The sequence below is a fragment of the Macaca thibetana genome, chromosome 11, assembly GCF_024542745.1.
Source record: "Macaca thibetana thibetana isolate TM-01 chromosome 11, ASM2454274v1, whole genome shotgun sequence".
NCBI classification, from domain to species: Eukaryota; Metazoa; Chordata; class Mammalia; order Primates; family Cercopithecidae; genus Macaca; species Macaca thibetana.
The window spans coordinates 115,840,683-115,852,968 of record NC_065588.1 but is presented as its reverse complement, the minus strand read 5'-3'; the positions used below and the strand labels follow the sequence as shown (position 1 = coordinate 115,852,968).

The window sequence follows — 12,286 nt, the reverse complement described above, 5'->3', positions numbered from 1 at the left end:
ACAGGGTCTCATTCTGTTGCCCAGGCTGGAGTGCAGTGGCATGATCTCGGCTCCCTGCGATCTCCACCTCCTGGGCTCAAGTGATTTTCCTGCCTCTGCCTTTTGGGTAGCTTGGACTACAGGCACTCACTACTGTGCCCAGCTATTTTTCTTTTCTTTTTTTTTTTTTGTAGAGACGGGATTTTATCATGTTGCCCAGGCTTGTCTCAAGCTTCTGAGCTCAGGTGGTCCACCCCCCTCAGCCTCCTAAAGTGCTAGGATTACAGGCGTAAACTACCATGCCTGGCCCTCTTTTTACTTTTTATTATGGAAAGTTTTAAATGTATACACAATTTGACGGGGTAATATAATAAATCCCCATGTTCCCATAACCCAGCTTCCACTGTCATGCATTAGTGGCCAATCTTGTTATATCTCTATCCCCACATATTATGTTATAACAAACCCAGCCTTTACAGCATTTCATCAGTAAATTTAAATGGCTCTTAAATTGTATTTTTTTAAAATTAGGAGCACACAGATTCACATCTTGAAATAGACATAGTCTGTACCACCAATGATCTGAAAGGACTCTAAAAACAGTTTAAATTCTAGATTCTCAAATACCAAATGTCAGTGGCCACCAAGAGGCAAAACTTACGAAAGTAACTGATGAGGCAGGGCTGCTGGGGAAATGTGCATATTTGCAAAATCTATGGGTATCTGGAACGCGACCTTCCCATGATGACACACTTCGGACAGGGTCTTCGTCATCTGGAACCATCTGAATGCTCTTCAGAGCTTCAAGCAAGAAATTCACAAGAAATAAGTCACAGGGGTCTGTAATTTTAATACCCCATTTCTCATGTGACAATCTCAGCTGTGGAAAGAGCCAGAGAACATTGGGAGAAGTGACAGGGAGACAGCCAATGAATCAGCATTCGGTGCTCCAACTAGCGGGCAGTGTCAAGCCCTCTGGATCCGTTGCCTGCACCAAGACCTGTTATTTCCAAGTTCACAGACACACACGATCTTCCCCCTACACCTAGCTGAAGTCCACCTGAAGCAGTTTTGAAGGGCGAACAGCTAAAACTGTATTTCAAGCTCTGGTGGAGCTTGGGTCAGATGGAAAAAACATGTGGTTTGGTTTGTTTTTCATCCCGTGAGTATTTACTGACCACTGACCTTATCATCCACAGCAGGTACGGTCAGACTTGGGGCATGGCTGTGGCTTACGGTGCCGGCCCACAACCAGATCATGGGTTGTGACAAAGCCTTCAGACCAACCATCCATTATCAACTGCATCTTCTGTGGGTGTGAGAGACAGGTTGCCTTGTTTTCAGGAGCATTTCTCTGTCTCTTTTCTGTGTCCAGTCCCTTTTCTGGATCCCATGTCTTTTTTCTTGACTTACTCCCTTCTTTTTGGGAGGCACATTCGCCCATGACTTTCTGAGAAAAGATGTACGCCAGACAATTTATTTGAGACCTTAAATGTCTGGAAAAGTCTTTATTCTTCTCTCTCCCTTGAATGATTATTTAGATGGGTCTAGAAGTGAAGTTGTGAATAATTTTCTTTTAGGATTTTTGAAGTCATCTTTTCACTATTGTTTAGCCTTCAGCATTCCTGATAACAATTCTGAAGCCATTATTAATCCATATGAGCTTGTTAATGGGTGGGTGGATGGCATCCTCTCTCTGGAGGACTCCTAAAGATTTTTTCTTTTGGACTGGTCACATCCTTGGAGAGAAATTCTCCAATTTCTGTCTAGGAAACCAAGTTGGGGAAGGAGCTTCCTTGTTCAACATTGCAGCTTTCCATGAATCTCGTTTTCAGCTTGGCACCTAAACTCTTATCTCAGCTGTGCCTGGTGTCTACAGTCATTCTGTTTAATCTTACCACAGAGAAAATCTCTAATCTTCTGAGATGGTGAGGAAGTGGGGGCCTGGCTGTGTGGGGTGGTAGGCGATCTCTGGCAGTTCCACGACTTCATAAACAGACTTTCAAAGATTTTCCCTACCCTTTATTCCTAACATCAGAGGCAGTGTCTTCAGCTAGTACCTCCAATTTCTGAGCTTTCCTAGAGCTTTGCAGAAAAAAATGACTTTCTTCTTGTTGGCTACTATTTGTACAGGATTTAGATTTCAGTGTCACCTACTACGCAAAATTAGTTGATGTCCAACCAGCTATTTTCCATCGTCTAAGATTTTGTCACCACACTCATTTCTTCTTCTGTTTTCCTAATTTGTCCTTGAGTGTTTATATCATTTTAAATTCATTTACTACCATTTTTTTAAAATTCTGGGCACATATAGGTATATACGTTTATGGGGTACATGAGATGTTTTGATACAGGCATGCAATGTGAAATAAGCACATCATGGAGAATGGGGTATCCATCCCTCAAGCATTTATCCTTTATGTTACAGACAATGTAATTACACCCTTTAAGTTATTTAGAAATGCATAATTAAGTTATTATTGACTGTAGTCACCCTATTGTGCTACCAAATAGCACTTACTATCATTTTAAGTGGTCTTAGAAGGGGTGGGAGCAAAACAGGTATGTTCAATATTTCATGATTAATCAAAAGTCCTCTTTGCTTATTTGTATGTGTTTCAGTTTGGCATTAATATTTACTTTATGCTGCAACAAATTTTTATTCCAGTGCCATGTCTACTATTGGTCATTGTTTTTATTCTTATCAAATTTTCTAGTCTCAATGAAAACAGAAAAACTGGAAAAGGTAATGGCTTGTATCTCTAGAATAGACATATCTTCCATCATCATCACCATCATCAAATCAATACTTATTGAATTCTAGCTGTGTTCTAAGCAATGACCTGAAAACTTTTAACTTTTATTATCTAATCTCCACAATTGCATTTGGGTAAATACTATCACAACCCCCATTTTACAAGGTGGAAAAACCAAGCTTCAGAAAGATCGAGGCACTTGCATAAAATCATAAGCACATCAAAGAAAAGGATTTGAACCTTAATGGTTGGTCTCTAGACAGGTTCTCTAGACAGGGATGTGTGTAAGACATCTCAGGCAATGGTGTGCTTGGGAATCTCGACTAGGGGTTGCACCATTCCCCATGAAGGCATTTAGAAATGTGGGAGCATCTGTGGTGGTCTCAATGATTTGGGGGTGCTACTGGCATTTGGTGGAAAGACTCAAAGTACTACTGTCCTGCCATGCTATGAATTGTTCCCCAATGAAGAATGGGCAAATCCCCACACACCTATTGGTAGGTGTGAGAGAGAAGTGCTAATGAAAAGCTTATAAGCCACCCGGTTAAAAGTCATTGGTTATTTTGTATCCATGATTAGAGTGACCAATTGGTTCAGTTTTGCAAATGATTCATCATGATGTCATCAAGAATTGGGGGCTGGCACAAACTCGTCTTCTGAGTAAGGTAGCAAATTCCAGCGACAAAACCAATAGACAGTGAACTAACCCTAAATTTGCCAACACTCTTGCAGCTTGCTTAGAGCCCCACTTCTTTGAGATCCAGGAGGGCAGAGACCTTTCTGATCTTATTTGCCACTTGATAGAGACAAAGGAATAGCTGGAATAGAGCCTGGCACCTAATAGATGCTCAATAAGTACGTGCTGAATAACAAATAAATATTCTTTCTCCAGGGTCGAGGGCCACATTAGGAAATTATGGGGTTCTTTTACAGGGAATAAACAGATAGCCAGGGATGGGTGGGATCATGATGAATGAGGCCTGAAAGCCAGCTTGTGCTCCTCACCAAGCTATGTGCCCTGGTGGAGGGTTGTGTCTGCATGGAGAAAATGTGTCATATTCAAATTCACGCAAAGATGCAGTATGAGCTACCAGGAACCCAGTCTAGGGAGAAATTCTTGAGATATGCGTCTCTCACATTGAGGTTAAGTATGCTTTCAACAAATAGACTTTCAATACATAGAGGAAGCAACACTTCTCTGTCCCTGACAATGCTTGACCTGTCAACACTCAATACAACAAGACATGTTGGACTAGAGTTCATCTGCGGTGTGCCACCTCCTAACCCCCAGGACCCTAGGACTCCCCTGGAGCTACATGGGGTGGTAGAAAGAACACAGAAATCTACAACTTGAAGAACACTCTTCTTGAATGTGTATTTTTCCAAAGTAGTTTTCTTTGCCAGCACCTACTCTAATTTGGTGATTTTATAGAAAGCTTCTCAGGCTTGGTTTAATAAATATTTAAGTATTGATTATTTTGAGATCGTTGGCTCTTTTTTACCATTCTGGAAACTAATTATTTTGAGCCTTGCCAATATGTTCCACACATCCATGTTTATATAAATTTGCATCATCCTACAGTGCTTCTTCACTGGGATGGTCTTGGTATTGCGAATGTGTCCATTCTTCACTGGGAGACAGCCCCTAGCATGGCAGACATTAGTACTTTGGCTCTTTCCACCAAATGCCAGTAACACCCCAAATCATTGAGAGCACCACAAATCATAAATTACAGAGAAGTGAGAGTTGAAAATAGCCAGGACTAAACATCACAAGAGACCCTAGGGGAAGCAAACGCCTGGCAGAATTGGTCTCCCACATTCCTACTGCACATCCTTCCTCTTCCTCTTTGTCCTTTGTCCTTTGGAGTCCTTGTGATGAAACTGATCAAGCCCAGAGCTGCACTACATCAATGGGAAAACACTTCCAGTACCTTAGAGAAAGTGCAACAGGAAGGGTGTAGGACACACCGTTTAGAATGTTTGTTTTCGTATGTAACACGATATCTCCAAGTTCCAAATCTATACATCCGTCTGACAATTATTGCATGTACCAAGCATAGTGCTAACAGCTAGAATGCTTTGTTTTGTTTCGTCCTTACAACAGTTTTGCTCATCTTAAAACAGCTTTCACATTCCCATTTTATAGATGAAGAAACCAAGGGTTTAAAAAGGTATAAAACCTGGCCGGGAGCAGTGGCTCACCCACGTAATCCCAGCACTCTGGGAGGCCGAGGCCGGCGGATCACTTGAGGTCAGGAGTTTGAGATCAGCCTGGGCAACATGGTGAAACCCCGTCTCTACTAAAAATACAAAAATTAGTCGGGCGTGGTGGCCTGCGTCTGTAATCCCAGTTAGTTGGGGTGGCCGGGGTGGGAGGATCGCTTGAACCCAGGAGGTGGAGGTTGCAGTGAGCCAAGATTATGCCACTGCACTCACTCCAGCCTGGGTGACAGAGCGAGACTCCGTCTCAAATAAATAAATAAATAAATAAATAAATAAATAAATAAATAAAGATACAAACTTGTCCATAGTAAACTGTCTCCAGGGTCTGTTCTGGCAACAGAATAGTCTCTTATAAAACTGAAAAAGGCTTGGGGGAGGGAATGGGGAAGAGGGGATTAGAAAAGGAAGTTTCAATTCAAAGCATGTGCAAACCTCTTCTCCCAGGGCATACCAAGCAGCATCATTAATATCTGACCTGTCACTACCAGCTGGAGTGCCAGCTCATTTCAGACCAATGAGGGAAAAAGGCTTTGCACGCAGTTTTCTAAGTGGCACTGGGAAAGGGGTGAATTGGCTGCTTCATTAATAAACCAGGATAGAATGTGGGCACCAGTGCCAGCCAGACAGTCTGCTGCTGCCTGGAGAATTTGGCTGCAGCATCGTTTCCAAACTCTCGGCAAAAAGAGTCAAGACCGGATATATGGGGATAGGAAGGAAGGGAGGAAATTGGCTGGTTGGTCTGAAGGAAGCGGATGCGACGGCTGCCGGGCCTCCAGGATGGGAAAAAAAGATTAATGATTCATCCACACCATTCATTCATGCATGCATTCATGTCATAATACTTATTAAGCATCTACCACGTGCCAGATTTTCTTCCAGATGCTGAAGATACAGGAACCGACAAATATTCCTGACCTCATAGAGCTTATATTCTAATGAGAGGGACAGACTGTAAACATACAAATAATTAAAATGCTATATCAGATGGAGAGAAGTAATTTGGTCAAAAGGCAGCAGAGAGGAAAGAACAGAGCTTGCGCGGGGTGGGTGGGTGGGGGTCCTGATTTTAAACAGCAATCACAGAAGGCCTCATGAAGTGACATTTGAGTAAAGATTTTGTGAAGATACCATGCTGGGCCCTGTTCTAAGCACTTAACAATTATTATGTCATGAATGCTCCCAACAACCCCCAGAAACATGGCTGTGATTATTCCGGTTTTACAAAGAGACTGAGGTTCAGAGATGCAGTGACTTCAGAGATCACATAGCTAGAAAGTGGGAGAATTGGGATTTGAATACAGGCTTGACTGAACTTCAGCGGCTGCGCGCGCTTTCATGTCGGCGCAGACGCCGTCCACAAACTGGTTTGGGAAAGGGCAATTTACGGCTGCAAGTGACCTTGCAGGAGCCTTGCAGGTGAGCACGAAGCGAATGTGGTGCCACCACCCGTGGGCAAGTGTGGGCGGACTTGACGGGGGACGGGTGGTTCGCAATTTTCACCGCGCTGAATCAGGGCTCTGCGTCTGTGGCCGGGGAGTTCAGTGGCCCAGCTGCAGGCGAGGTGGGCCGGTGGGGGAGGGGGCGCAACTGCAAGGGTTGTCCCGGGACAGTGCCGGTCCGAACCTCACCCCGCCGCCACCCCCGGGCCAGCTGCTGCAGTCAATAAGGCGAGGACCTAGCAGGCGCTCGTCGCCTTCCCGGTGGGGTTCGCTCGGGTGTTCCTACTAGGGTTGAAGAGGGCTAGGGAGCTGAGCTCCGGAAGGGCGGACGGGAGGCCCCAGCGGCCACTCCTAGAGAGGAGGGCAGCTCGGGAAGCCTGCGCGGAGAGGGCGGGCGGAGCCGCATGTTGCGTGGAATTCCCCAGTTCATTCCCGGGAGAGCTCTGGGCGCACGACAGAGCGGTGGAGGGGCGCCTGGAAGCCCTGGGGGACACCAAGAGAGGCGAGGTTAGGGCCAGTGCGCAACAAACAGGGAGGAACTACGACGCACTCGGTAGAAAGAGTAAGAGAGGCGCGCCCATTTTGCTGGTGAGGGGGGCACACGGGGAGCCCAAGAAAGACCTAAAGGGGTAGCGGGTGTAAGGCAGCCTGGGGGGCGTTAAAAAGCGGGTGCCGGAGGGAGGCAAGGAGAGGAGGCTAGGTGTGGGAAGAAGCGAGAGGACACTGTTGCCTGGACAGAGCGTGCCGTGCCAAAGAGCAGAAACGGGGGGTCAAGGAGAGGGCATCAGGAATCGCCTGGGGACCCCCCGGAGAGTGGCGGAAGCGGTGCCGTTGGGCGCAGCAAAGAGAGAAGGGAGCACAGGCTGAGATAGAGACAGTCCCGGCCGCTGGAGCGCAGGAGCCCCCGGCGCCGCAGGGAAAGGAACGTAGAGCCTGCGCGCTCTGGGAATGCACTAACTGCCGCCCACTAGGGTGGCGCGCATTGGGGCTCTAGAAAAGAGGGTTGAGAAGCCCCGGGCAAGTGCCTAGGAAGGTCAGAAGAGTCAGCAAAGTCCACGGAAGAACTTCCCCGGGTTGGAGACGAAACGCACCCTGGGAGCTGGAAAGAACAGGAAAGCTAGCCTGGGGGAAGCTTCATCAGGGCTCCGAGCACCACGAGGAGTGCAGAGGAGGTGCTGATGATTGCGGGGAGAGCTCTGAGAGCCTGAGAAAGGTGAGGAGGATGTGCGAGGACAAAGAACTCCTAGCGCTGGCGGGGCTGTGAGGAAGGGAGCCGCAGAGCGCGCGCGGAATCCCCTGCAGGGGCTCAAAGCCGCCCGGGTCTCTCTCCTTCCCGGCTGCCTTTGGCCCTGATTCACTCACCATGATGGAAAAGACCAAAGCCACGATGTTGATGGGGTACGCAGGGCAAAAACACGAGACGATGGTGAGCCACAGGTAGTTCTTGGGCGTGGGCACGTCCTCCTCGGTCTTGTCATCTTCAGTGTTGGCCTCGGGACTGCTGTCCAAAGCCCTCTTGAAGTCCGGGCTGGGGGCGTACTGAGACATGGGGGAGGCCGGCGGTGCCGGGAGGGCGGAGGAGCTCACGGTCTGTGTGGTCTGGGGCTCTGGCCGCCGGCTCGAGGCAAGGCTCTGAAAAGCCAGCGGCTCGGGGCTCAAGGGAGACGTGACCTCACCCCTTCTGCGTCCTCTGCCAGCACCCGCCCGGGCTCAGGGACCCGGGCCAAGAGCCTCCCCACAAGGAGGAAGGGAGGGAAAGGAGTGAGGGGAGGCGGGGAGGACAGAGAGAGCGTCAGCCTGAGAAACGGGACAGGCAGTCGAAGGCATCCTACTGCCTGAAGGACACACCCAGAGACCGTCGGAGGGACGCACAAACTCATACTGAAAAGTCTGGAATAAAAGGAGGCTCAGAGAAGGAGGACGCAAAGGCCCATTAAGTTCCAAATTGGCCAGCCCGCGGGCTGAAGATGACCTGCTCATTTTTAAAAGCCACTTAATTCTAATACATTTAGATGGGATAGGACCAACCCTATCCAGTTGGCAACAGACTCACTACTTCCTCTTGACTTCAACGTTTTACCTTAACTGTCCGGTGCCTTGGCATTTGATTTGTCTCCTGTGCCTCAGACCTTGAACACTGAGTCCCAGGAATTTCTCCTCCCCCAGCCCCCTGCCCCAGATGGGGTGGGAACCAGGTGCCCAGCTTTGGCCTCAAAGTTTTCCACATTCTACTTGGGGCTCAAGAGACTAGAATCCAGTATAGTCAGTCAGTGGGCACTGCCCTGTCCATGCCCGTCCAGGTGCCCATTCTTTCCATTTTTCCACCTGCAGGACCCCTAGGGAGAAATGCAGGTAGATCAGGCTAGCCTAGGCAACCTAGATGGATAAGTGAGTGGGTTGGGGAGAAGAACAAGGTATCCACTTTGGGGACTAGAGCGAGAAAAGCAATTGTATCGGTGTCTAAGCTATTCATGAGAGGGCGTGTGGACCAGAACTGAGGCTCGAATCCAGACAGAACTGGGAAATTGTCACTTCAGGAAAGCCTCTTGGTCTTGCTAAGCCCCTATTTCTCCATCTGAAAAGGCGGAAATAATAATAGTCCCTGCCTCATAAAGGCGTAGTGACTCTTCCATGAGATGGTACATTATCCAGGTAAATCCATGTGCTCAATAAGTATTAGCTATTATTAGCATGCTATTTCTCCTTATATTCTGAAACATAATAGTGCATTATACAGTATCCTAAACCTGATATCCCTTGCAAATATTTCACCAAAAAATCCAGGTATTCTGAGCTGCAGGACCACAAAGAAATGAAAATAATTTGATCATGCAGTGTCAAAAGCAATTGCTCGCATCATCATACTCGAAACTATTAATCATCTTCTTGGCTTTCTCAGAACATAAGCTGATTGCCTGGGAGATTCTCACTTATCTCATGAGCCATGCTTATTTTGTTACCTGCCTCCCTCATTGGACTGCACACTCCCCGAGAGAAAGGGTCATCTGGCTCATCTTTGTGTCAGCATCTGGCACAGTTCCTGGTACAAGGGATGTGCTTAGTATAGCTTGCTGGGTGAACACACAAAGATGAAATAGTACATTCTCCACCATGCCTTCTTTTTCATTTTGATGGATTAATGAAATGGGAATAACTAAAAGATTAGATTCATCTACTGAATTCTCAACCAAGTCTTTGCATTGGCTGTTCCCTCTTCCTCAACTGCTTTTCCCTGGCTGTCACATGGCTCCTCCTCCTTCTTTCTTTTTTTTTTTTTCACTTTGAGACAGAGTCTCACTCTGTCACCCAGGCTGGAGTGCAGTGGTGTGATCTTGGCTCACTGCAACCTCCACCTCCTGGGTTCAAGCAGTTCTCTGCCTCAGCCTCCCGAGTAGCTGGGATTTCAGGTGTCCACCACCACGCCCAGCTAATTTTTGTATTTTTAGTAGAGGTTTCACCATCTTGGCCAAGGTGGTCTTGAACTCCTGACCTCGTGATCCACCTGCCTTGGCCTCCTAATGTTCTGGGAGGTTCCTCCTTCTTATTCCTCAGGTGACAGCTTAAGTCACTTCCTCAAAGAGAGATCTTCCTTGTAGATTTATCTAGTGTAGGTCTCCATCCTTATTTTATACTTGCCAGCTTGTTATTTTTTTGTGTATGTGTAGTGTGTGTCACAATTGTAATTTATTTCTTTACTTGTTCACTGTCTGTTCTTTCTCTAGACTATAACCTGTCCAACCTGTTCAGAACTATATTTTCAGCACTTAAGAATTGTCCTGGTGCATAGTAGGAATGCAAGAAATGTTTCTTAAATGAATTGACCAAAATTACCTGGATGTATTGAAAAAAATGATTTTCAGGTCTTGATCAAGACCTACTTGGATTAGAATTTTCCAGGTAGCACCCCAGAAATCTGTACTTTTTTTTTGAGATGGAGTCTTGCTCTGTCACCCAGACTGGAGTGCAGTGGTGCGATCTCAGCTTACTGCAAACTCTGTCTCCCGGGTTCACGTCATTCTCCTGCCTTAGCCTCCCAAGTAGCTGGGACTACAGGTGCCCACCACCATGCCAAGCCAATTTTTTGTATTTTTAGTAGAGATGGGGTTTCACCGTGTTAGCCAGGATGGTCTCAATCTCCTGAACTCGTGATCTGCCTGCCTCGGCCTCCCAAAGTGCTGGGATTACTGGCGTGAGCCACCGCCCCCAGCCAGAAATCTGTACTTTTAATGCTTGAGAAAACTGTATTTTTAGAATACTCCCTGGTGATTCTGATGCAACTGAGCAATTTCTCAGATCCCAGTCTGTCTCTAATTCTTAGGACGCAGTCCTGGCTCTTTAGCTTGGAGATCCTCTCAGGTGTCCCAAACTCAGTGTGTCAAAGAGGAACTCATTTTCTTCCCCAAGAACCTGCTTCTCAAGGCTTGGTCCTTGGTGAATGAACCCTGCCCACTTTTCCAATCTCTTCTGCCAAGTATCTCCTTTCTTATTTGCTTATTTATTTACTGTTTATTTTTTAGAAACAGAGTCTTGCTCTGTCGCCCAGGCTGGAGTGCAGTTATGCAATCATAGCTCACTGCAGCCTCGAACTCCTGGCCTCAAGCGATCCTCCCACCTCAGCCTCCCAAAGTGCCGGGATTTACAGGTATGCACCACCATGCCCAGAATTCTCTCCTTTCTTACTGCACTTCAGTTACATAGACATTGTCCCCCGTTTCTCCAACATACCTAACCTTTTCCCACCCCAAAGTCTTCTCTGTACCTACTGTTCCTTCCTCCTGGAATGCTTCCTCTCCTCTCTAACTATTGGTTCCTTCTCATCTTCCAGGACCCACTAACTCACATGTTACCGCCTGACAGAGGCCTTCCGTGACCATTATATCTAAAGTGGAACCCATCCTCTTATTCTCCATCCCATTACCTTGTTTATTTCCTATGTCAGACACGGTCGTTTTTATTTATTTGTCTTCTTATTTACTGTCTTTCCCACTAGAAAGGAAGCTCCACAAGGGCAGAGATTTTTTTTTCCGTTTTGTTTGCTGTGTTATCCCAAACACCCAGGACCATGCCTGGCCCTTAGTAGGTGCTCAACAGATAATTCATTGAATGAATAAATTGTGAATTTACTCATCCAAGTTAGGTACTTGGCAGCATTCTTCTCTTTCCTTCAGCCTCTCCATGAACTATTCATCAAAATATTGATTCCTTCTCAAAGGTGACTCTTCATTCCATGTCTTCTTTTTCCCATCCTCCTGGCCTTCCAATTCTGGCTCTTATTCACAATGAAAAAGTGCTCTCTGAACCACATTTGTGATCTGAGCCTAATTTATTTTTACAATATTTTTATTTTTATTTCTCCCCCTTCTTTTCACAGATGTCGATGAGGCTAGTTAATTTCGTTGGTGCCAGTAGCCCAAGGTTTGGGTACCAAATGAAATTTTGCTTTTCAAAGTTTTGAACTATATTGTTCACTGTAACCCACTAGTGTTATCTAGGGAAAGCCAAAAGAAGGGATCATTGACTCATTGTAGACTGTTTCTTCTGCCAGGAAAACAACTGTTTAACATGAGCCGAGCGCTCTAGAATCGCCAAACATTGACCGAGCACCACTGTTGCCCTAAGCACGTTCTCTGTGTGTATCATCTCATTTAATTCTTACAGCAGATTTTCTGAGGGAGGTGATGAGGTTTTCTTTTTCCCAAATGAGGAAACCTAGGAACAGATAGGTAAGGGGACTTGTGTAAATTCTTCTAGCTAAGAGGAGGTGCCAGAATTTGAACTCGGTCTGAAGCGTTTGTTCAGCTGGTAGGTCCAGGCCAGAAAGTTAAATGGGTATCTCTGAAGTTTATTGGAGTTACTATGCTCTGCTCAGGGAAGATGGATTAATAG

At 46.4% G+C, this 12,286-nt stretch overlaps 1 protein-coding gene and 1 long non-coding RNA gene across 5 annotated transcripts in view; one reads left to right on the top strand and one right to left on the bottom strand.

Annotated features, from left to right (window-relative positions):
* Positions 1–8,341, bottom strand: part of TMEM233 (transmembrane protein 233) — a 46,228-nt gene extending 37,887 nt beyond the window's left edge. The window contains exon 1 of the mRNA XM_050748198.1: positions 7,763–8,341. Within this exon, the coding sequence (XP_050604155.1) occupies positions 7,763–7,948 (186 nt within the window). The 5' untranslated portion in view covers positions 7,949–8,341. The remainder of the gene's footprint in view (positions 1–7,762) is intronic.
* The window catches only part of LOC126930721 (uncharacterized), a 213,844-nt gene continuing 209,082 nt past the window's right edge, over positions 7,525–12,286 (top strand). For all 4 annotated transcript variants that reach the window (XR_007717655.1, XR_007717657.1, XR_007717658.1 and 1 more), the window contains exon 1: positions 7,525–7,613. This is a non-coding gene — a long non-coding RNA (uncharacterized LOC126930721). The remainder of the gene's footprint in view (positions 7,614–12,286) is intronic.